This window comes from Mustelus asterias, chromosome 19 (assembly GCF_964213995.1).
Source record: "Mustelus asterias chromosome 19, sMusAst1.hap1.1, whole genome shotgun sequence".
Taxonomy (NCBI): domain Eukaryota; kingdom Metazoa; phylum Chordata; class Chondrichthyes; order Carcharhiniformes; family Triakidae; genus Mustelus; species Mustelus asterias.
Genome location: NC_135819.1, coordinates 5,942,805 through 5,968,144, shown reverse-complemented (window position 1 = coordinate 5,968,144; position 25,340 = coordinate 5,942,805). Strand labels below are relative to the sequence as shown.

At 44.4% G+C, this 25,340-nt stretch overlaps 2 protein-coding genes across 7 annotated transcripts in view; one reads left to right on the top strand and one right to left on the bottom strand.

Moving 5' to 3' along the window:
* LOC144507716 (dynamin-2-like) overlaps positions 1-12,509 on the top strand; it is a 53,448-nt gene extending 40,939 nt beyond the window's left edge. For 2 of the 4 annotated variants that reach the window (XM_078234935.1, XM_078234934.1), the window contains exons 15-19: positions 18-129; positions 2,971-3,138; positions 4,126-4,361; positions 4,884-5,108; positions 10,927-12,509. In XM_078234935.1, coding sequence (XP_078091061.1) covers positions 18-129; positions 2,971-3,138; positions 4,126-4,361; positions 4,884-5,108; positions 10,927-10,966 — 781 coding nt within the window. In that variant the 3' untranslated portion in view covers positions 10,967-12,509. Of the gene's footprint in view, positions 1-17; positions 130-2,970; positions 3,139-4,125; positions 4,362-4,883; positions 5,109-6,644; positions 9,921-10,926 lie in introns of those variants that run through there. The other 2 variants (XM_078234933.1, XM_078234932.1) reach the window with 1 other exon arrangement.
* Positions 12,510-14,190: 1,681 nt separating this feature from the next.
* Positions 14,191-24,924, bottom strand: LOC144507715 (transmembrane emp24 domain-containing protein 1-like). 3 transcript variants are annotated; one of them, XR_013500134.1, is made up of 4 exons: positions 24,700-24,912; positions 23,778-23,875; positions 15,758-16,636; positions 14,191-15,543 (listed from the first exon to the last, which is right to left on the bottom strand). XR_013500134.1 is itself a non-coding variant. In XM_078234931.1 (4 exons), the coding sequence occupies exons 1-4, from the start codon at positions 24,886-24,888 to the stop codon at positions 14,965-14,967; spliced, it is 675 nt and encodes a 224-aa protein (XP_078091057.1). In that variant the 5' UTR covers positions 24,889-24,924; the 3' UTR covers positions 14,191-14,964. The 3 variants fall into 3 exon arrangements, 1 of the variants encoding a protein (XP_078091057.1); XM_078234931.1 differs by having other exon boundaries at positions 14,191-15,183; positions 16,468-16,636; positions 24,700-24,924; XR_013500135.1 differs by having other exon boundaries at positions 15,305-15,523; positions 15,828-16,636.
* Positions 24,925-25,340: the final 416 nt, after the last annotated feature.

Here is a 25,340-nt window from a genome sequence, read left to right as displayed (position 1 = left end):
AATCTCCTCTTCTGCAGGAATGTTTATAAGGACTATCGGCAAATTGAGTTGGCGTGTGAGTCGCAGGAGGATGTGGATAGTTGGAAGGCATCATTCCTGAGGGCAGGGGTTTATCCAGAGAGGGAGAATGTAAGTTTCAGCTGTGCTCGTGAAAGTCCCACCTCTGGGCCAGGAAGCTGAGACTTGTTTTGTGTCTCGTGTGTAAATTGAGTAATGTCCCTGACCACTCATTGGATCACGTAGAAGCAGGCCATTCAGCCCATCAGCATGCTGGTGTTAATGCTCCACTCGAGCATCCTCCCTCTTAACCCTCTATCCATCCTCCCTCAAATGCATGTCTAATTTCTCCTCAAATCAGTCTATCTCAACCTTAAATATATTCAATGATGGAAAATCCAGAACTCTCTGCAGTAGAGAATGATTCGCAATTTATTGAGGAAAGAAATTTCTCCTCCATTCAGTTTGAAATGATTGGCCCCTTATCCTGAGAACTTACTCCCATGTTCTAGAATCCCCCGTCAAGCCCCTTTAGAATCTTTCAGTGAGATCATCTCTCATTCTTTGGAGCTCCATAGAAGCCCGATTTACCTCAGCCTCTCGGGACAACCTTCTAATCCCAGGGATCAAACTAGTGAACCTTTGCTATACTGCCTCCGATGCAAGTGTATCCTTCCTTAACTATGGAGACCCAAACTGCACACACTATCCCAGCTGTGATCTCGCCAAAGTCCTGTCCAATTGTAGCAAAATTTCTTTATTCCTGTACTCCAATCCCCTCGCGATAAAGGACAACTTGCCATTTATCTTCCTAAGTGCTTGCTACACCTGTGCTAACATTGTGCTCTTTGTACGGACTCGCCCAAGACATTTACAAGTTTCACACATTTTTTAAAAAAGTTTTTGCTTTTCTATACTTGTGACCAAAATTAATAAATTCACCCAGGTTATACTCCACCTGGTGTTTTGTTGCCCATTTACTTACCCTGTCTATATTGCTTTGCAGTTTCTTTGTGTCCTCCTCACAGCTTCCATTCCCACCTATCTTTGTATTGTCAGCAGATTTAGAAGAGATGGAGAATAACGTATCAAAGTCACCAATATAGATTGTAAAAAGCTGAGGCCTCACACCTAATCCCTGCGGCACTCCACTAGTTACTGCCTGCCATTGTGAAAATTACTCATGTATCCCTACCCTTTGTTTCCTGTCTGTTAACCAATCCTCTATAATATATTACACCCAACTCAATCAGCCCATATCTTGGGTACCTTTTGGTGGAAACTTGCTGAATGCCTTTTGAAAACCCAAGTATTCTACATAGAGTCAGAGGTCTACAGCACAGAAAAGGCCCTTTGGCCCATCACATCCATGCCAGTCAAAAACAACCACCTTAACTATTCTAATCTCATTTTCAAGTACATGGCCCCTAGCCTTCTGTGCCTTGCATTCCAAGTGCACGTTTAAATACTTAAAATGTTATGAGGGTCTCTGTCTCCCCCACCGTTTCAGGCAGGGAGTTCCGGACTCCCACCTACCTCTGGGTGAAAATGTTTTTCTTCACATCCCCTCTACCTCCGGCCCCTGGTCATTGATTCTTCCACCAAGAGAAAAAGTTTCTTCCTGTATACTCTATGTCCCTCATAATTTTATACATCCCAATCATGTCCACCCTCCGTCTTCTCTGCTCCAAGGAAAAGAAACCCAGTCTATCTAATCTCTCCTCATAACCAAACCCTCTAGCCTAAGCAACATCCTGGTAATTCTCCTCTGCACCCTTTCCAGTGCTATCACAACCCTCCTATAACGTGGATTCCAGAAATGCACAATATTCAAGCTGTGGCTTAACCTACATTTTATATAGTTCCCAGCATAGCCTCCCTGCTCTTTTCCTTTTTTCAACCTTTTGGTGATCTTTTGCTGAATCATTCCCAATTCTCAGACTCGTTGCTCTTTGCAAGATTATAGGCCTCTTTTTCTAAAAATTTAATGCAAGCCTTAACCTCCTTCAACAGCCACGGATCTTGTTGAGTATTTATTTTCAAAAGAAAATATATTTAAATTGAAAACTTTGAAATGTTTCCCACTGTTCATTTATCCTCGTATCTTTCAATCTATTTACCCGATTAGCTTTATCCAGATCTCCCCTCATACTTGTGTAATTGGCTTTGTTTAAGTTCAAGATTCTTGTTTGGGACTCGCACATGTCGCTCTCAAACTTCATTTCCCTCCCTCCTTCCCCAATATGGGGTCATCTGCAAACTTAGAAACTTGTGAGTTGATCTAAAATCAAAATCATTAATGTGAATTGTGAACAGCACTGATCCCAGCACTGATCCTTATGGAACACCAGTTCCCACCCTCCGCCACTCTGACTGCCCTTTACTGCCACTATCTTGTCCTGAAGCCAGCGAGCAATCTGTCCTGCCACTTCTCTCGACCCGCCAGTCTCTGACCTTATTCATTGGTCTATTATAGGTCTCCTTGTCAAAGGCCTTTTGAAAATCCAGATAAATCCTACATAACCATTATGTACTCTGTTACCATTTCAAAATAATAAGGCTGGTCAAACAAGCTTTGCTTTTCTGAAATCCATGCTATTTATTGCATTTCTCTTTTCTAGATGTCTTTCTATTCTCTCCCTTTGTAAGGATTTCATTATTTTTCGCACCACGTATGTCCATACCTCCCTGGACTGTTGTTCTGTCCCCCTTAAATATGTTTGGACAAGAGTTTTAGGAAGTGACCATGGTTTATTGTGGAGGGACCCTGGCTGGAAAGTGTGAAGCCTTTCATGGTTGCACTCTGCTGGCACATACTTGATTGTAATGTAAACTGGAGGGTGACTGCCCAAGGGGACAAATCCCAACACGAGGTCAACGCTCTGAGGAGCTGGAGTGTTCTGGCTCCAGTGGATGATGAGAGTTATGCAGCATGGAGTCACCCTTGCTCTAACTGTTGATTGTGTCCTATAGGCTGAGAATGATGAGGGGGGCAGCAGTCCAGATACTTTTTCGATGGACCCCCAGCTAGAGCGACAGGTTGAGACTATCCGTAATCTGGTGGATTCCTACATGGGGATCGTCAATAAATCGATCAGGGATCTGATGCCAAAGACCATCATGCACCTCATGATCAACAATGTAAGTTTTGCTGCAGATGTTTGAGGGGGAGGGAGAAGTCTGGGGTCAGTGGAAAATTTATCTCTGGTTTCATTTAAAATGTTCATTTTCTTTAAGACTGCATGGAGGGGGTGTCCTACAGATTATAGCGGATAGAATATGGGTGCTGGTCGGAACAGCACTCTGCAAGTGGCAGAGGCATAGCTGATGGTTTTAACACCAACTGGATTAAGAATGGAAACAGAGCTAGTTGGAGAATGTCAGAAATGTCAGAAACCCATTAGGACAAGTGAGAAGCCATGTCTGTGAGGTCTACTTCAATATCAGTCGGTGGGGAAGGTCGCAGAAGGATTGGTGGAGGGAAAGCGGGGAAGAAGGGTTGTTTGGTTACGGGGGAGAGTTATTATGAGTGTGTTTATAAAGCACCTTTCATGATTACCATACATCAATATTTTGCAGCCAGTGCAGCAGGTTGAAGTGTAATCACTGTTGTAATGGAGGAAAGATGGCAGCTAATTTTCTCACAGCAAGATCCCACACACAGCAATGTGACAGTGGTCAGATAATCTGCTTTTAATATTGATTAAGGGGTACATATTGGTCGGGGATCCAGGGATTACTCCCCTGTTCTATTCAAAATAATGCTTTGGGATTTCTTACCCCCACCTGAGCAGACAGGGGGCTCAGTTTACTGTTTGATCTGATAGATGGCAGCGCTATCACTGCAGCATTCAATTCAGTGCTGGATGAGGTGTCCCAGCCCTCGAGAGCGACTTGAACCTGGAGCCTTGTGACTCGGAGGCACCATGGCCACCAGTGGAGGAGAGGGGGACCAGGAGGGATTTAGTGTCGGGCTGAACCCATCCAGTAGTGCCCACTGCAGTGTTCCTGATGGTGAAATAGCCAGTGGGTACTGTCTGACTGTCACTGCAGCAGAGGGAGAATCTTATTCTCCAGTGGGAAACTGACCACACACTAAGTTTAAAGTAACTGCTTTACTTGTGACAGACCAAGGATTTTATCCACTCGGAGCTCCTCGCTTTCTTGTACTCGTCCACTGACCAAAGCAGCTTAATGGAGGAGTCGGCTGAGCAAGCACAGAGACGGGATGAAATGTTGCGAATGTATCATGCCATCAAAGAAGCTCTCCGCATCATTGGGGACATCAGTACTACCACCATCACTGCACCCCTGCCTCCCCCAGTCGATGACTCCTGGCTCTCTGTCCAGTCAGGGGGACACAGGTAGGCAAATGTGAGGGTTGACGGGACTGAGAATCTGGGCTGGGGGTAGGGAAAGTAAGTGGGCAAATGCATCTGACTGTAGCCTCAGACCCAGCCATTCACAAAGTGCTGTGTTTCATCAATCTCTGCTTTGTGATAACCATCGACCGCGTCTCTCACTCCACCTTCTCTCCCCTCTCCCCCCCCCCCCCCCCCACTCCGGTAACACCATCAACAAGCAGGCCGAATCTGGTGGTAGGCTGGGGGTGGTGGAGATTTTGTGGTAGCAGGGTTTGTGGGGCTAGGATTGCAAAAGACAAGCAGTGGGAGGGGTTGGGGAGCAGCAGGGTTGTGCGGTGGGGGGGGGAGTGGGTGGCTGTGGTGTAGGTGACATGGCTGAGTGAGGTAGGGGCAGATGGGGCTGGTGCAGACGGGGGTGGGGGGTGCTGACGAGGGGTGGGGTCTGGGTCTGGGATCTACAGCATGGCACATTCGTTGAAAGGTCAGATTGTAATTAAAGTTTTTGCTTTGTTCCTCCCACAGTCCAACACCTCAGCGCCGACCCCATTCTGCAGTGGGCCCACCAGGTCGGCCTCCTGGGGTCAGGGGACCGACTCCCAGTCCGATGTTATTACCAACTCCTGTAGGAGGCTTTGGTGCTCCTCCTATTCCCTCCAGACCTATTCCCACTAACGATGCCTTTGGGGCACCACCTCAGATTCCTTCCAGGCCAGCACGTATCCCACCTGGACCTCCCGGATTACCCAGGTATGTCTCAACACTCCAAACCCACACTGCTGGAATTGTGTGTGTGTGTGTCCGTCCACAAGTGCTTGAATCTCCCTCTGTTTATGGCAATTGCCTGTTCATGCCATTCTGTAACCTCCACCTCACATCAGTAAAATAAGATTTCCCTTTGACTCAGCCATTTGTGACTCTCTCGCTGATTCCTGAAGCTTTTCCACACTTCCCCCCGTCGCCCAATGTTTGGAGATTTATGCAGTTCTACCTCTGCTGTCCCTGAACCTTATTTGCAGTACCCTTCCCCTCCTGTTTTTCATACTGAAAAAAGGATTCTCTTTTACATTTCTTTTCCTTTGAGCCCTGAGATGTGGAATGGTTCCGCCAGGGTAGGGAAGCTGGGGCAGTCAGTGTAGGTCTTCTGAACAGGCTGGGGTGTGTGCGTGAATGTATGCGTACATGCGTGTATGTTCATACGTGTGTGTGTGTGTGTATATGCATACATATGTGTGTTGCACATGGGTGGTAGTTACTTTGGAGCCTTAGAAACTGTGGTCTGGGCATTTAGGTGTAATATTGTGCTGGGAGAACATCCCAGGATCGGCAAGTGCAGAACGTTGCCTATTAATGAGGAATGAAAGGGCCAGTGTTTATTTTGTGTTGTCCAGCTTGTGCTTTTTTTTTGTGTTTACATTACACATGTCCTTGATCTCATTGCAACCTCAGCACATTGTAGAATGTGAACCTCCGAACCCCAACATTGTATCCACTGATTTAACAGGAGAGTCCCTCAATCCGTTCTGTTTGTTCTGTAGACTGAGTGAAAGCTGTGACAAATTGACTTGTGATAAATGTCTTGTCTGTTTTGCTGTGCACTGGACTAAGGATGACCAATGGGACTGGGGGCCAGGGGATGGTACGCGAGGCGACAAGAATCTGGGGTTCAACCTGACAGTTACTGAATATAAAGTGTAAGCGTCAGACTGGACGAGGCAGTGCATTGCTGTTGGACTTTGGCATTGCTCACTCTGGGTTAGAGGGGGAACTAATTGAGCCAGGATTCTGTCTATACCCAGTGCTTGCACTCAATCTCCGTTCTCCTTTACGCTGTACTGTTAATATTTCACTCAGAAATGACCATTCTGATAATGAGTCTTTCCACTGGGGGAACTTGGCTGGGGACTGGCATATGGGGTGGTAAATGAGATGGTCCAAAACTGAACCATGAGGGAATGCTGCACCTCTGACAATGGGAAGCTCTCTGAACTTCAGGCTGATGGTTTAAACTGTGGCTCTGTACTGTTGTGACTTTGACTCATTCTGGCATTGGGGGGTAACCCTGGGCTACGATGTGGCCCTATCCCAGTGAATAAACGCAGTTCAGTTCCATTTCTTCTTGTGTGAAATTATGGAACAATATGATTGGAGGGGTGGAAAGAAAAATATGAAAGCAGATACCAGCTGTGTATTGACACCTGGCCAGTTGTTGTTGAATTGAACGCTGGCTTGCTCCTGTTTCTTTCCCCATTATATTGACCCCCATTTTGTTTTGTCTCCCTTCAGCAGAAGACCACCCGCTGCTCCGACCCGGCCCACAATTATCCGAACAGCCGAGCATTCCCTACTGGATTAAACAGTGGGATTTATCCTGTGAAGCATTTTATTGTAGGCTATAGTTGGTGATTAGCCTGACCTCATTCTCATGCATTTAATCCGCTGAGGGGCAGTAGTGGTGTGAAGGGCAGGACCCGCATTTACCAGAGTGTTATCCAGACCTCTTGGCTTTTCACACTAGCTGGGAGCACCAAGCTGTTCTTAACTGAACTTTATTTAAACAAGAATTTACTATTTGGTTGTTTGTTCCCCTAGAACTAGAACTGGAGACAATTTCTCTCACTCACTGCCCCTTTGCTCCTGATTGAGAAACTTTGCACTCCCAAAATAAACAGCAAAATCGTCTCAGTGCCTTTTGTTCATTTGTTGGGATCATTGTTCCCAGCAATTCTGCATAAATGAAAGAGTTATAACCATGTTAACTTGTCCTGTCTCCAAGCATCTACTTACATTTTTTGAGGTGTGGGAGGAAGTAATAAATATCCACGGCTTTACACTCTGTCTGATGCTGCAAGTGATCAGGGCAGAGAGTGTCGGGTGTTTGAACGCATCCTGTTCCCTCACATCCTGTGGCCTTGAATAAACTAGGAAAGGTGAGGGTACAAATTGGAGCTGGGAGAGAGCTGTTAAAATGCAGTGAGGTCAGCGGGCTGAGAATGAGAGAGGAATCAATGAAATTAGGGAGTGCAACAGCAAACTATCCCCTCTGGAGGGATAATTGGAGTGAGACAAAAAGAAGTTATCAAACAGTAAATTCTGATGGGGTATCAGAATGGGAGGGGGTGAGCAATAAAGCTGGGCAAACCCTGGATGGAGTAGTCAGAGAAGAGAGATGGATCTTTGGCAGAGAGGTCTTCCAAGAGGAGATCCTTGTTAGGAAGCTGGTATCAAGGAGAGCAAATCCTGGGTGGAGGTGGAAAGTGCTATGAATCATGCGCTGACTAGGTTTATTTCCTAGCTGATGGGTCGTTTGTATGAAAATACAGCGGCTTGAAGAATCTGATCACTATCTTTGATTTTTGTTTTAAAGTCCAACGACCAGGGGTTTATTTCCAATGAAGGCAGGATCTGAGTCTCAGGAATGTAGATGATTTGGGGTCATACGTGACAGGCTGAGCTCAGCCAGTGATGTCCTTTCAGCCTCCTACAGATGTGTGCATCTGTCTATAGATTTATTCACAGCTGAATGTTGCACTTGTTCTGACCCACTCCTAGCTGCCCAGAGACTGTCATTCAACTGTTGACAATTACAAACTGTAAAAAGCCCTAAGACTTGACCATCTCCATTCATTGTGTTGTTGAATGGTTGTGATGAAGAGTTTATGGTTCTTTTTGTCCTAGAAACTTGTGTTGGATGTTTCTGGCTGTTTGCGTTCCTGCAGTGCTTCCCAAGCTCAGTTCACTGGGTGTTATCTCTCACAGACCTGACACCAGTTCCACCAGATATCAGGCAATGTGAGCTGGAGAACCAGCAACATTGGGATTGTACCTGTGTGGAGGGGGGGATATTATTTGTTAATTTGTCTCTACATCAAACTGGTATGTTATCTACTTTTTCTTGCATTTATTCGGTTCAAAGTATCATAGCTAAGAATCGGCTAAATCAGGATTCCTGGTGTGTATGCACAAGCCAGGAAATTCTTGTATTCAAAAACTTCTAGTTGGAGTCCTGTAAATAATCATTAAATGGGCTTGGATGCAGCTATAGGTGTAGCTTGTGTACTAATTGATCCAAAGTAGAACTTAATTAACCTGTCCTTTAGTTCAGGGGCCAGCTTTCCCCCATGGAGTACCAGCTCCCATCACACCTGCTTTCCCTGTACACGGTTACACTCAGTCCTTGCTCACCCTGCCCTGAATGTGGTACCTGGTCCCTCTTGGGTTGCTGTCCTTTTGTACCTTGCTCTTATTCACTTGCCTTTAGTATCTGCAGTTATTTCTGTTTTAAGCACTGACTTAAGAGGTAGCAACTCAGATCACTCAAAGTGTAGCCTGTGTTCATTAAATTCCCCGTTCAGCGGTTGTAAGGAAACCTCTCAGAACTGAAAAATGGAATCAAAACTGAACATGTTGGAAAATTCACAAGGTAACACCTGGGAATGAGAGGTTGAACTTGTTCTGTATCAGATACTAATTTAACCGTGTGTATTTCAAACATTTTCTCAGTTTTGTTCCAGTTTTCCAGCCCTGGTTTCAAAACTGGAATCTGCTTCCTGAAGATGTTGTGATAACCACAAATTCCTAATGTTTTGCGTGGGAATTGTATGCCCAAGCTTTTGGGAGGTGGTGTCTATGTGCCTGTAGGTGCGTGATACTGCCTGCTGCTGAACTGAATTCCTTTCCCAGAGGGAATTGGGCATTAATACTAAAATCAGTGGCTTTCTCTAGCGGGAGAAGTTTGCTGCAGGAAATTCTTGCTTTAGGAAGAGTTAAAATAGTTTATTTAGATGGGGAAAGGGAAAAATCAGGAAAGAACAGTAGGGATTCCTGTTGCATGCACTCAATTCTCTCCCCCAACCCCTCCCTAGACACACTCACTCCAGGGCAAAATTATCTGGAGCTGAATTGGCCAATAAAAGAAATGGAACAACATTTGAGAGGGATTTCTCTCTGCAGGTGGGTGGAAATGGGTTATAGTATTGACTCAGCCCCACATTAGAAACCTCTGAAACGCCCTAATGATTGTGTCTTGCTGTCCTACTGTTGGTGGGACCAGTTTTATATAAAATATATTAGTTATTGAATTAAAACTAATTTCTCCAAGTTTGAGAGGAAGAATCTCATGGAGGCACTTGGGTCTAATCCTTGATGCTTTATCACAATTGCAATAAAGAGAATGTAACTTGTGCATTTTTGGGCAGTGTCTCCACAGGAAGAAGCTGCACCACTGGCAAATTAACTTAAAACTCTTGTTGGTTTTTGTAGTCACATAAATGGCAGAACTCGATCACGGATGCTGAAGATCTTTCTACAAACTATGATTTCTAGAGAAAATAACTGAATTAATTAATGATGTTTTACAATGTTAGTGACTGAATCCTTTTCCTTTCTATGATTTCATCAAATTCAGGGACCTGTTCCAGTCAGGGCTCTGCTCTAACAGATCCCTGAATGTTCTCACTCCTGGTGTGTGATTCTATTGACTGTTAACTGATTTGAAATGAAGTGCCTACATTCTGTACGGTAATGAGCTGAAATAAAGGGATCGACAGTAGAAGGAGCCTTCCTCTTGTGTCTTTGTCATCTGTTTCCCTGTTTTCTGATTCTGGGGGAGAGGAAACGCAGCCAGTGAAGGGGCGAAGGAGATGTGCTTGCTCAGAGGCAAGGGGATAGATAGCATCTCTGATGCTTCCACTAAATATTGCAGAGGTCAGGAGTGGTTTTCAAACTTGAAGTGGTCTCAGGATGTTGGGACTGTCCTGCACTTTGCTTCTCCAATCACTATTCCAAAATTACAAAATGTTTCCCTCATTGTGGAGAGGGCATATCTGTTGTTTCACACTACAACACAATTGTTGATGCCCATTAGAGAATCTTACAGTACAGAAGGCCATTTTTAAGTTAATTATTCAATTCTATTTTGAAAGTTGCTACTGAGTCTGCTTCCACCTTTTCAAGCAATGCATTCCAGATTAAAACAACTGAGTTATTAAAGAAATTCTCATTTACCCCTTCATACCTTGTCCTATTATCAATTTTCCTGTCAATGGAATGTTTTTCTTTTCCTTTATCAACTTCCCAATATTGACAATACTTAAAAGTTACTGAAAAATGACCTGTTGTCGGAGGCTGTGCTGCTCTCTGGCTGACACTGGGGTATTATGGAGTCTGCACTAAGAGTAGATTAAGCTGGAGCTGGGGTTCCAATTCTTCAGATGAGACTTTCCCTTTTCTGAACCAAAACGCTGTTTTTGTGCGCTGCCTGAATCACATTGTGTCCACATGTACATGGCCACTGAAGTACACAATCTGAGCATCTTATAATTGCATAGATTTGTACTGTTTGAAACAAACATAAAGCTGATATAAAGATCCCTGTGCTGAGAATTGGTATGGAAACTGCTTCTGATTCTTCAAATTACGTGAAGCAGCTCATCTACTTGAATGAGACCTCATCACAGGTAAGGAACAGATCAGGTGTTCTGTGTGTGTGCCTTTTATATGTCTGGAAGTGAAGAGATGTTTTCTTGATCAGTTTGTTCTAAATGTTCTGCTTTTCTCTTGTATCTAGGCGTCCACCTCCAGCAGTGCCTTCAAGACCTGGCTACTGAATGTGTCCCACTATTTTCTACCTGCTTTAGTAGACTATCTCTAATTACAGTTGCAAGCCCAGGTTCTGCGTATACTCCCCCATCTCAGACTCTCATCTGCTGCTCCCTGCGCACAATGCTTCAGTGTGGATTCACTAACACAAACCCTTTCCAGTAGCCTGGGCACAATTTGCTAGTCCGGTTGCCTGTCATTACTCTCCCCTCACTTTGTTTAAAGAAGATCTCTCCAGTTTATGTGGGATTTTTTGAAAGCTGCAATTTTAATGGATCTGAACATTTGCACAATATTTATTGACAATCAACTTGGGATCTGATCTAATTTATTTTCTACTTTAAAGTTGATGATTATACATTGACGCTGGTTTAAGGGTTCTGCACCCTTAATGCTGATGATCACAGATTAAAGTCCTAGGCCAAAGATGTTTTAAAATAAGATTTAACTAAATTGGTTTAATTTGGATATGTGGGAAGGGACGATAAAGACAAGAAATCTGAAAATCTGTCCTGGCATTCTGCATTTTGTGTAGATCTTTGGCAGGATTTTGTGGGAAGATGTCCTGATCTGTAATGCGCCGTCCGCAGTATTGGAGCACTGCGGAGCGGGTAGAGGATTACTGGCTGGGTAACAGTATTCTGAAAGGTGAGTTGATTGGGTTTAATGCGAGGTTGCAGGATTTATACCTGTTGAAGTTATAGTCAAATGTTGTGTTTCCTGTAATGGGGCAGGTGTTTAAAAAACAATCTATTGATCAAGCATTCTTGAATAACCATTGCCAGCCCTTCCACGGAGTGTGAAATCTGTACAGATCATTCTAAATAACCTTTACAAGTTGTGTGATGAGACAACCACTGAAATGGGGAGACACTTTGTGTACAAACAGACAGGAAAGCCGTTCTGAACTCTGTACTTCAGTGCACTGGGTTTTCAATACTCATGATTACAAGCCAGTTACACTCAGTGTAACTGACTCCACACCTATAGATGATTTTCAGATACAAAGACATTTTTAAAAAGCTTGCTGTCTTCTACTCAGGACCTCACTGAATGCTGAACGAAATCATACAATTCTATCCTCAATGTCCATGTGTTCCTGCCAGTTTAGCTCACTAAGGCCCAATTTAGCCCCAACTTTCTGGCCTCAGTGACGGTTCCATCCAAAGCAGTAAGCTTTTAGACACTGGCCCAAATTCTTCTCTTGGGCGAAAGACTGGGAATAAGAGTTGTGGTGAATGGTTGATTGTTTGAGTGGATGAAGATATGTCGTGGTGTTCCCCAGGAATTGGTATCAGGACCACTGTTTTTCTTGATCTGTATTAATGACCTAGACTTGGGTGTGCAGGGCACAATTTCCAAATTTGCAGAGTGACAAATTCACAGTGGGCTGAATGGCCTCCTGTGTCCTAACCATTCTGATTCTATGAATTCAGCAATCGAGCAGCTGCATCTTTTTATGGCAATCTTTTTACCTTCTGTATATTTTTGCTTTTGTAAATTACTTTGGGAATAAAATTGTACAGTTTCGCCTGTGGGGAAGGCTCATGTATTACTGGCTTGATGTTTTGTTTAATTTAAAGTAGTTTAAAATCCACTTATTGAATCTGAATTTGGAGTTGATGCAAATTTTGACTGTCTCCTGTGGATTGGGGACTGTCGGCGTCTTTTTGGGGGGGGCACGGGGGGTGGGAGGGGGCAGCTGGAGCACCTTTCACTGGGCTTGGGATTCATGCTTGCTTTTCTCTCTCGGGTAATGTTGAATCAGTTCCTGGGAAATTTCACTAACAAAAGCCAACAGCTGGTGTGTGGGGAAGAGGTGGGGCTTGGCCAGGTATTTAATATTGGATAAAGTGGGCATAGGGCAGAAATGTGGCTGACAGCTGGCCAGCAAGCATTGAGTTTTCTGGAAGTGAATTAACGTTATACAATGAAGGTGAAGTCCAAAGACTTGTAGGAAATCCTTGATGAAATTTATCCAAATGTCTGCTGCCCATCTCTTAACTGCCACCAGGTCCAGTTCACCCTATCGTCCCTGTGCTCACTGACCTACATTGTTTTGCAATCATCTCTTTTAAAATTTTCACCCTTGTTTTTGGCCACCCCCTCCCTGGCCACTCCCCTCCCCTCCCCTGGCCACTCCCCTCCCCTGGCCACTCCCCTCCCCTGGCCACTCCCCTCCCCTGGCCACTCCCCTCCCCCCTGGCCACTCCCCCCCCCCCCCTGGCCACTCCCCTTCCCCCCCCTGGCCACTTCCTTTCCCCCCCTGCCCATGCTTGAGATTTATTCTAATTCTTAAATATTTTGGAATTCTCTCCTATGCTTTGTGACCTGACCTAAAATCTCATTGCGTCTGTCATGTTTTATAATACTCCTGTATGTTAAAGGTGCTATATAAATAACTGTGATAATACAAGGTTTAGGCACTGTATTCAATGTTTTGTCATCTGATTGCATTAGGTGCCTTCCTCTGATGACAGCACCAGAAATCTAAGAAGGATTGCACATCCAAAATAATTAAAGGAAAATCAAATCATAGATTCTATGCTGAAGCCTCACTTATGTTTTATATAAACCTTCTTGTTTTTATACGTACAATACCTCCTAAAAGCCAAATACTCCATATGCTTTAACAGCCTTCTCAACTTGTCCTTCCTACCAAATATCACATGTTAAATTTTATCTACTGTGTGTCTGCCCAATTCACCAGTCTGTCCTCATTGTTTATTATTATTATTGTTTAGGGGCGGCATGGTAGCACAGTGGTTAGCACTGCTGCTTCACAGCTCCAGGGACCTGGGTTCGATTCCTGGCTTGGGTCACTGTGTGGAGTTTGCACATTCTCCTCGTGTCTGCGTGGGTTTCCTCCGGGTGCTCCGGTTTCCTCCCACAGTCCAAAGATGTGTGGGTTAGGTTGATTGGCCAAGCTAAAATTGCCCTTAGTGTCCTAGGATGCGTAGGTTAGACGGATTAGTGGGTAAATATGTGGGGGTAGGGCCTGGGTGGGATTGTGGTCGGTGCAGACTCGATGGGCCGAATGGCCTCTTTCTGTGCTGTAGGGATTCTAAGATTCACTATATTTAAGTTTTGTCTCATCTGCAAACTGAAATTATGCCCAGTATAACCAGCTTATTAATATCTATCAAAGGAACAGTTCTCCCAACACCTGGGTTACTAAGTTCATTTGTCAGTCAGTGAGAATTGTGGCAAACATCAGTAAATATGCAAGATCTACGCCAGATTAAAGCACTTTTAATAATAAAGCTGCTACTTGCATAAAAATTGACTTGCAGTTTGGAGGGAGACACCAAAAAACAACCACTCAATTCAGATCAGACCTGTGGATCAATTCCCTTTGTCTTCTGATGCAGGCCACATGCAGCCAATTGGACATAACGTGAACAATCCTGGTCACTAACATTTTAACCGTACTTATTATTTTTTTAAAAAAACCTCTCTTCCCACCCCCACGCCTCCCAATGGGAGACCTGCAGCCAACCTCCTCCCTACAGTGTGTGTTCAGGGCAACCAACCTCCCTCCCAACTGCAGGGAATTGTGGCACAGATCTGCAGCCTACCCAACTGGATTATACATTGTCCCATCCCAGAGGCTCCTATCTCCCTCCGAGCTGATCCTCCTCAAGACTTCATAAATAAGTCTAACTATCTTAATTACATTTAAAATCTGAGCTAAACTGCTTATTAAATGCTCTGATCCTCAAACAGGGTGAAATTCCTGACTTCCAGAACCTGTCTCCAGTTTATTAATAGTAAACACACTGACCTCAGGAGTACATGCTTAACATTGAAAATATTCTGTGTACCTATCCTTGTCCAGTCCACTTCGAACAATTCACTTGCCAGTCTTGCTGAGCTTATCCCAATGCCCCAAGTAACTCCAAAAGCAGTAATATCATAAACAGCCATCCCAAAACATGCATAAGGATCTGCAGCCATTTAACCACACCAGTTCACGCCTCTGCTTCAGTTGTCCTTATCTTAAAGTTCATGTTTGTACTTTTCTGCGGTCATCAAAGAGACTTTTCAGCATGTAGACCTGGACAAATGACACCACCAGCATCACCCCCAGATTGACAGCTGACCAAAAATTGACCCGTCCCAAGTTGCTCTCTTGCAGGTTGCGATCCCGTGCCTCAAAGGCTCGGAGGATGGCCTGGATCTGCACACTCTTTGCCAGTTTGGTGTTCATATTTCCAATTGACTCCTGAAAGATTGATCAACAGTTATTGAGATGGTAACTATAAACAAACTCCATCTTCTACATTAATTACTTCCCCAATGTGTAACTGAGGACTGGAAATGACTGAAGAGGGAGTCAGTAGATTGGTGTTGGGCGAAATTTAATCTGGAGAATGAAATCCATTTTGACAGGAGGAAAGAACAAATACAGAGGTGTAGTGGTATGAAGAACCTTTAAATGGGTTCAGACATCTTTAAAAGTGTGTTAGTTTGATAAAACCATAAATAGCAAAGGAGCAAATGGTATCCCAGGTTTTAAAAGTTAAGTTCTACAGTATTAACAGTCAAAAGAATGCTAAGAAAATCTCAGCGGGTCTGGCAGCATCTGTAAGGAGAGAAAAGAGCTGACGTTGAGAGTCCAGATGTCAAAGCTTTGACAAAGGGTGATCTGGACTCGAAACGTCAGCTCTTTTCTCTCCTTACAGATGCTGCCAGACCTGCTGAGATTTTCCAGCATTTTCTCCTTTGGTTTCAGATTCCAGCATCCGCAATAATTTGCTTTTATTTATGCTAAGTCTTGACCTCAGTGGTTAGGCAGCAGAATATTCTATTCCATTGTAGTCACTCCATTTTGTAACGGGCCATGAAGAAGATGCAGGAAAGATTCACATTCTCAGTATTTCTAGTCCCCTTAGAAGAGACTAGAAAAATAAGAAGAGATCTGAAAGAGGGGTTTGATAGATTTTGATAGAAGAGGGAAAATTTTTTTGCACTGGTTGGGATAAATTTAAAGATGGAGGAAGCCACTAGGTGAATGATTTTTATCAAGGGTTGAAACAAAGAAGTGGATAAATGTTTGAAAATTTATAATGCTATGGACAAAAGGCAGGGGAATAGAACTAATTAGGTAAGTTTCAAATAGCCAGCACAGAGGTAATGAGCTAACAGATTTCTATGCTGTAAGATTGTGTTTCTATGATTTCAAAGTTGTGGAGCTTCCTCAGACAGCTCTTCCTGCTACAAGTTAGACTTTTAAAACCCAGCCTGACCTCCCAAAGTACTACCTCATGCAAGGAAATTTAATGCTATCCATGTGCACTTGTATCTTTATATTTCTCTCCTCCTCTTCCACTAATTCCTTCCAGAACTGTGCACAAGACTTATTCAGGGGATTGGAGTTGCAATCAAACCGATATTGATTTTCCAACACTTCATTCTGGTAGCACCTGACAGTATTTGCATTTACACAACATCTGCTCAGCATGTCCAAGCTCCAGCCGGATGTTTTCTGACGAGGTTGCTGGCTCACCTTGATATCGTCAATTTTAATGTCCAGTAGCTCCTCTGGCTCTGCAATCTCAGACCAATCCTCCTCAGCATCGTCAAAAATAACTTCAAAGAAGATAAGTTTCTCAGAAATGGTACTGAAGGAATTGTCAAAGCAGATTTTATAATCACCAATAATCGTAGGCTCGATCCTATAGAACAGGTCGGACAAACATCAGTTAAAGCTCACTTTGCTAAGCACATAAAAGCAACTTGTATTTACTATAGCACCTTTAAAACAAGCTATTTTACATTAATAATTTCAGACAAAAAAATTGAAATATTAGGGCAGGTGACCAAAGGAGGTAGAAGGTTTGAAGGAACATCTGGAGGAGAGAGATGGAGGGGTTTATGGGATAGTCCAAAGCTTAGTACCTAGGACAGCTGACTGCATGGCTAACAAGGTGGAGCAATTAAAGTCAGGGATTGACAAGAGACCACAAGATATCACAGCAGAATTGGGCAATTTGGCCCATTGAGTCTGCTCTGCCATTCTCCCACCATTTCCCATAATCTTTGATCCCCTTACCAATCGAGAACCTATCTTTCTCTGTCTTAAATCCACTCAATGACCTGTCCTCTGGCTTGTAGCAATGAATGCCATAGATTTACCACCCTTTGGTTGAAGAAATTCCTCCTCCTCTATTCTAAAGGGTTGTCCCTTTCCTCTGAGGCTGTACCCTCGGACCCTTGTCTCCTAATGGAAACAAGATTGTTTTGGCAGATAAGGCAAAGGAGAATCCAAAGAGCTTCTACAAATACATAAAGGGCAAAAGAGTAACAAGGGAGAGAGTAGGGCCTCTTGAGGATCAACAAGGTCATCTATGTGCAGATCCACAAGAGATGGGTGAGATCCTAAATGAATATTTCCCATCAGTATTTACTGTTGAGAAAAGCATAGAACATAGAAAAAATACAGCACAAACAGGCCCTTTGGCCCACAAGTTGCGCCGGTCATGTCCCTACCTACCTAGGCTTACCTATAACCCTCAATCCTATTAAGTCCCATGTACTCATCCAGGAGTCTCTTAAAAGACCCTATCGAGTTTGCCTCCACCACCACTGACGGCAGCTGATTCCACTCACCCACCCCCCTCAGTGAAACACTTACCCCTGACATCTCCTCTGTACCTACTCCCCAGCACTTTAAACCTGTGTCCTCTCGTAGCAGCCATTTCAGCCCTGGGAAAAAGCCTCTGACTATCCACCCGATCTATATCTCTCAACATCTTGTACACCTCTATCAGGTCTCCTCTCATCCTTCGTAGCTCCAAGGAGAAAAGACCGAGCTCCCTCAGCCTATCCTCATGAGGCATGCCACCCAATCCAGGCAACATCCTTGTAAATCTTCTCTGCACACTTTCAATCATTTCCACATCCCTCCTGTAATGAGGCGACCAGAACTGAGCACAGTACTCCAAGTGGGGTGTGACGAGAGTCTTATAAAGCTGCATCATTATCTCCTGACTCCTAAACTCAATCCCTCGATTAATGAAGGCCAGCACACCATACGCCTTCTTAACCACCTCCTCTACCTGCAAGGCCGATTTAAGAGTCTCCAAGGTCCTTCTGATCCTCTACTCTGCTAAGAGTCTTACCCTTGATATTATACTCCTTCATCCCATTTGACCTACCAAAATGGACCACTACCCATTTATCCGGGTTGAAGTCCATCTGCCACTTCTCCGCCCAGCCTTTCATCCTATCTATGTCACGCTGCAGCTTCTGACATCCCTCCAACCTATCCACAACACCACCAACCTTCGTGTCATCGGCAAACTTACCAACCCGTCCCTCCACTTCCTCATCCAAGTCATTTATGAAAATGACAAACAGCAAGGGTCCCAGAACAGATCCCTGGGGCACTCCACTGGTGACTGACCTCCATTCAGAAAAAGACCCATCTACAACCACTCTCTGCCTTTTGCAGGCAAGCCAGTTCTGAATCCAGAACGCAACAGCCTCTTGGATCCCATGCCCTCTCACTTTCTTGGGAAGTCTTGCATGGGGGACCTTATCGAATGCCTTGCTGAAGTCCATGTAAACCACATCTACCGCTTTTCCTTCGTCAATGTGTTTAGTCACATTTTCAAAGGATTCCACCAGGCTCAGAAGGCACGATTTGCCTTTGACAAAGCCGTGCTGACTACTTTTGAGCATACTAAACTTCTCTAAATGTTCATAAATCCTGTCCCTCAGGATCTTCTCCATCAACTTACCAACCACTGAGGTTAGACTCACCGGTCGGTAATTTCCTGGGCTATCCCTATTCCCTTTCTTGAAAATAGGAACCACATCCGCAATCCTCCGGAACCTCTCCCGTCTCCAACGACGACGCAAAGATCATCGCCAGAGGCTCTGCAATCTTTTCCCTCGCCTCTCACAGTAACCTGCGGTACATCCCATCCGGCCCCGGCGACTTATCTATCTTGATGCTATTCAAAATTTCCAACACATCCTCTTTCTTAATGTCCACATAATCTTTTCAGTCTGCCTCAATCCTGTAGTACAACCACCCAGGTCTTTTTCCACTGTGAATACCGAGGTAAAATATTCATTAAGCACTTCTGTTATTTCTTCCGGTTCTGTACAGACTTTCTCACCTTCACCTTTTGTAGGTCCTATTCCTTCACATCTCATCCTTTTACTCTTCACATATTTATAGAACGCCTTAGGGTTCTCCTTAATCTTACCTGCCAAGGCCTTCTCGTGACCCCTTCTGGCTCTCCTAATTTCCTTCTTAAGTTCCTTCCTACGAGCCATATACTCATCTAGATCCCTATCATTGCCTAGCTCTCTGAACCTTTTGTACGCTTTCCTTTCTCACTAGGTTCAGCGCAGCTTTCGTGCACCACGGTTCCCGTAACCTACCAACATCTCCTTGTCTCATCGGAACGTTGTCATGCAGAACTCCAGACAAACATTCCTTGAAAATCTGCCACCTTACTTCAGTACCTTTCCTGATGTTAGGGAACTTAAGGAAATAAATAGTGATGGCTTGAGGAGTGTACATATTACAGAGGAGGTAGTGCTGGAAGTCTTACAGCGCATCAAGGTAGATAAATCCCCAGGGTCTGATGAAGTGTATCCCAGGACATTGTGGGAGGCTAGGGAGGAAATTGAAGGTCCCCTAGCAGAGATATTTGAATCATCGATAGTCACGGGTGAGGTGCCTGAAGATTGGAGAGTGGTAAATATTGTGCCTTTGTTTAAAAAGGGCTGCAGGGAAAAGCCTGGGAACTACAGGCCAGTGAGCCTCACATCTGTGGTGGGTAAATTGTTGGAAGGTATTTTGAGAGACAGGATCTACAGGCATTTAGAGATGCAAGGACTGATTAGGGACAGTCAGCATGGCTTTGTGAGTAGAAAATCATGTCTCACAAATTTGATTGAGTTTTTTGAAGAGGTAACCAAGAAGGTAGATGAGGGAAGTGCAGTTGACGTTGTCTACATGGACTTTAGCAAGGCCTTTGACAAGGTACCACATGGTAGGTTGTTGCATAAGGTTAAATCACATGGGATCCACAGTGAGGTATCTAAATGGATACAAAATTGGCTTCTTGACAGAAGCCAGAGGGTGGTTGTAGAGAGTTGTTTTTCAAACTGGAGGCCTGTGACCAGCGGTGTGCCTCAGGGATCGGTGCTGGGTCCACTGTTATGTGTCATTTATATTAATGATTTGGCTGAGAATATAGGAGGCATGGTTAGTAAGTTTGCACATGACACTAAGATTGATGGCATAGTGGACAGTGAAGAAAGTTATCTCCAATTGCAACGGGATCTTGATCAATTGGGCCAGTGGGCTGACGAATGGCAGATGGAGTTTAATTTAGACAAATGCGAGGTGATGCATTTTGGTAGATTGAACCAGGCAGGACTTATTCAGTTAATGGTAGGGCATTGGGGAGAGTTACAGAACAAAGAGATCTAGGGGTCCATGTTCATAGCTCCTTGAAAGTGGAGTCACAGGTGGACAGAGTGGTGAAGAAGGCATTTGGCATGCTTGGTTTCATCGGTCAGAACGTTGAATACAGGAGTTGGAATGTCTTGTTGAAGTTGTACAAGACATTGGTAAGGCCACACTTGGAATACTGTGTGCAGTTCTGGTCACCCTATTATAGAAAGGATATTATTAAACTAGAAAGAGTGCAGAAAAGATTTACCAGGATGCTACCAGGACTTGGATTGAGTTATTAGGAGAGGCTGGATAGACTGGGACTTTTTTCTCTGGAGCGTAGGAGGCTGAGGGGTGATCTTATAGAGGTCTATAAAATAATGAGGGACACAGATCAGCTAGATAGTCAATATCTTTTCCCAGAGGTAGGGGAGTCTAAAACTGGAGGGCATAGGTTTAAGGTGAGAGGGGAGCGATACAAAAGTATCCAGAAGGGCAATTTTTTCAGAGGGTGGCGAGTGTCTGGAACAAGCTGCCAGAGGTAGTAGTAACGGCGGGTACAATTCTGTCTTTTAAAAAGCATTTAGATAGTTACATGGGTACAATGGGTATAGAGGGATATGGGCCAAATGTGGGCAATTGGGATTAGTTTAGAGGTTTTAAAAAAGAGGGCGGCATGGACAATAGAACCATAGAAAATTACAGCTCAGAAACAGGCCTTTTGGCCCTTCTTGTCTGTGCCGAACCATTTTATGCCTCGTCCCACTGACCTGCACTTGGACCATATCCCTCCACACCCCTCTCATCCATGAACCCGTCCAAGTTTTTCTTAAATGTTAAAAGTGACCCCGCATTTACCACTTTATCTGGCAGCTCATTCCACACTCCCACCACTCTCTGCGTGAAGAAGCCCCCCCTAATATTCCCTTTAAACTTTTCTGGGCCGAAGGGCCTGTTTCCATGCTGTAAACCTCTACGACTATGACTCTATCTTCTCCATATCCACTCTATCCACACCTCTCAGTATTCTAAGTTTCAATGAGATCCCCCTCATCCTTCTAAACTCCACCGAGCACAGCTCCAGAGTCCTCAAATGCTCCTCGTATGTTAAGCTTTTCATTCTCATGAACCACCTCTGGATCCTCTTCCGAAGTGAAGAGGTGTATAGATCTTGGAAGGTTGTAGGGGGTTAGAGATGTGAAGGAGTGATGCCTTAGAGGAATTTGAAATTATATTCAGTTTAACTGATTCATTGCTGGACTTGGAGCCAATGCAGATCAAGCACAGAATTCCTGAGACCACAATTAGGAGCAGGCCACTCAAGCGTGTTCCAGCATTCAACAAGATAACGGTTGACTGGATTATGACCATAACTCCACAATAAACCTTGACAATCAAAAATCTATTTACCTTAGCCTTGAATATATTCAATAACCCAGCTTCTACTGGGGTTACCTTGGGGACTGGATTTAAACTGATCATCTGGACATTAATAATTTGATTAATAGTAGGATAAATCATGTTATTTCCCAGTCCACTTGTTTCTGAAATCCATAAACAAACCTAATTAAGGTACGACAAGCACTCGGGAAGAATTTCCACACCAGGAAAAACAGGCAATAAAAGTGGAGAAAAGCATTTTACTGCACTTAGCTCTTAGGCAGGATTTCAAGAGTTGTGCAGTGTTAGAATGATCCCACAGTTGACCCTAGTCAGTGTTGAGTTAGTTGATCTCAGTCAAGGTATGCTAGTTAGAGCCACAATTAACCTCTGCATTTTAGTTATGAAAGAAATTCAGCTAGGGCTCCTGGCTTTTATGATTGGGTACAGTAACAAGAGTCACAACACCCGGTTAAAGCCCAACAGGTTTATTTGATATGAGCTTTCAGAGCGCTGCTCCTTCATCAGGTGATGATTGCACACATGGGCACTGGGTGATGACAGGATTGAGTTCCAATGTTGCATAAGGTTAAATCTCACGGGATCCAGGGTGAGGTTATCTAAATGGATACAAAATTGGCTTCTTGACAGAAGCCAGAGGGTGGTTGTAGAGGGTTGTTTTTCAAACTGGAGACCTGTGACCAGCGGTGTGCCTCAGGGATTGGTGCTGGGGGTCCACTGTTATTTGTCATTTATATTAATGATTTGGATCAGAATATAGGAGGCATGCTTAGCAAGTTTACAGATGACACCAAGATTGGTGGCGTAGTCAGAAGTGAAGAAGGTTATCTCGGATTGCAAGGGGATCTTGATCAATTGGGCCAGTGGGCTGGCGAATGGCAATTGGAGTTTAATTTAGATAAATGTGAGGTGATGCATTTTGGTAGATTGAACCAGGGCAGAACTTACTCAGTTAATGGTAGGGCCTTGGGGAGAGTTACAGAACAAAGAGATCTAGGGGTACAGGTTCATAGCTCCTTGAAAGTGGAGTCACAGATGGACAGAGTGGTGAAGAAGGCATTCGGCATGCTTGGTTTCATCGGTCAGAACATTGAATCCAGGAGTTGGGATGTCTTGTTGAAGTTGTACAAGACATTGGTAAGGCCACACTTGGAATACTGTGTACAGTTCTGGTCACCCTATTATAGAAAGGATATTAAACTAGAAAGAGTGCAGAAAAGATTTACTAGGATGCTACCGGGACTTGATGGATTGAGTTATAAGGAGAGGCTGGATAGACTGGGACTTTTTTTTCTGGAGCGTAGAAGGCTTAGGGGTGATCTTATAGAGGTCTGTAAAATAGAGGAGCATAGATCAGCTAGATAGTCAATATCTTTTCCCAAAGATAGGTTCATGGACGAAAAGAAATTGGTTTAGGTTGGAGGGTCACAGTTTTTTTTTTTAACTGGTCGGTGCAACATCGTGGGCCGAAGGGCCTGTTCTGCGCTGTAATGTTCTATGTTCTATGTTCTAAAGGTAGGGGAGTTGAAAACTAGAGGGCATAGGTTTAAGGTGAGAGGGGAGAGATACATAGGTTTAAGGTGAGAGGGGCAATTGTTTCACGCAGAGGGTGGTGAGTGTCTGGAACAAGCTGCCAGAAGTAGTAGTAGAGGCGGGTACAATTGTGTTTTAAAAAGCATTTAGAGTTACATGGGTATAGAGGGATATGGGCCAAATGCAGGCAATTGGGACTAGCTTAGGGGTTTTAAAAAGAAAGGACGGCATGGACAAGTTGGGCCGAAGGACCTGTTTTCATGCAGTAAACCTCTATGACTATGATCATCTGCACAGTCAAATAGCTTGACAACACAAGCGAGATACATGAAGAATGGCCAGGCTGTAAGGAAGTTGAAGTGTAACACCGTTTCAGGTAGCACTTGAGAGAGGAGAACATCATGCACACAACTGGCTGACAGATACAAGCTATGTTGAATCAATGTCTGGGAAAGAACACTCACATGTGGACACCATCAGATCTCCTTGATTCCATGACCAGGCTTTCGCCCTTTGGACTAAACACAGTAAAGTCGATATCCAGTCCAGCACCGCCAATAACCTGTGTGGAAAGCACAAGCCAGATACACAATGGTTTATCCTCATGTTAAAGTTCAGCAGTGATAATGAGCCACAGTTTTTGTTTATTAAAAATCTTTACATTGCTTCTGAGAGGAGAAAATGGAGATCAGCAATAAAGTTTAAGTTAGTCACAAGTAGGCTTACATTAACACTGCAATAAAGTTACTGTGAAAATGCCCTAGTCGCCACACTCCAGCACCTGTTTGGGTACACTGAGGGAGGATTTAGCACGGCCAATCCACCTAACCAGCACATCTTTCAGACTTTGGGAGGAAATCGGAGCACCCGGAGGAAACCCACTCAGACATGGGTAGATCATGCTGTGACCCAAGCCGGGAATCGAACCCGGGTCCATGGCACTGTGAGGCAGCAGTGCTAACCACTGTGCCACCCCAATAAGATCACAAGAAATCACAAAAGTAGCCTGAAGAAAATGACATAAAAACTAGGAGTCGGCCATTCAGCCCTTCGAGTCTGCTCCACCATTCAATATGATCATGGCTGATCCTCAATTTCAATGGCATGTTCCTGCCTTCTCTCGATAGACCCCCTGATGTCATTCAAATTAAACTAGCATTGCAGTTGAGGCACACTCAGAGCTGTCAGTTTAACCCTGAGTCCAGATGGATCTGTGCTCAGACAGGGATGAGTATTTGTGCTAGTCCTCCCTGCTCAATGCTGATTATATTTCCGGGGTTGGATAGTGCACCCTTTTTGAAAAGGGGGCACAGTCCCCAGCCCAGAGCAGTGTCAGAGGGGCATTTTCCTGAGGAGGTGCAGTCCCTGCCCAGCCTCGGGCCCCACCTGGTACTCCAGCTCCATGCTGGTGTTGTGGCCGGCGTTCTGGTAGAAGCATTCCTCTCTGCCAGGCGGGAGGACAAAGGTGAACTCCGAGTCGGAGGGCTGAGTGAAGGAGAGGGAACCAAGGGCCCAGCCCAGCAGAGTGAACAGAAGCAGCCCCGACGCCCCCATGCTCGGCTCCCGCAGCCTCATATCCGCCTCAAACTTCCCCAAAACTTTCCACTTCCGCACAACTTTGCAGAATACTGATTGGTCAGAATGTTGGAAAGCCGACGTCCAATCAGAGAGCGAGAGCTTGCTGCTTCCCCCATTGGTAGATTGCCAATGTCCAATCAGAGACAAACAGATGGCCAACCTGGAAACCTTCACCAATCACAATGAAGGGCAGGATTGGCCCTCTATTGAAGGGGGATTTTCCCCCCTCCCCCCTTTCACCCAGATAAACTCATCAACATCTGAAATTAATTTGTAATAGCTCACAAATATACACCTTGAGTATTGGTAATAGAAAGACTTGCTGTTCAAGCTTTTCCTATGGACAGATTCACAAGAATCCCAAAAGGAACAACGATTCATACTGCATTGGTATGGTAAGGTTATATAAGGCATTGGTGAGGCCGAATTTGGAGTATTGTGTACAGTTT

Excerpts from the sequence above, each read along its gene's own strand:
- LOC144507715 (XM_078234931.1), bottom strand. The coding sequence starts at position 24,888 with ATGAGGCTGCGGGAGCCGAGCATGGGGGCGTCGGGGCTGCTTCTGTTC. Across the intron at positions 23,876-24,699 it reads GCATGGAGCTGGAGTACCAG|GTTATTGGCGGTGCTGGACT; the intron begins GTGGGGCCCGAG and ends CTTTCCACACAG. Across the intron at positions 15,184-16,467 it reads TTAAAATTGACGATATCAAG|GAGTCAATTGGAAATATGAA; the intron begins GTGAGCCAGCAA and ends TCAATCTTTCAG.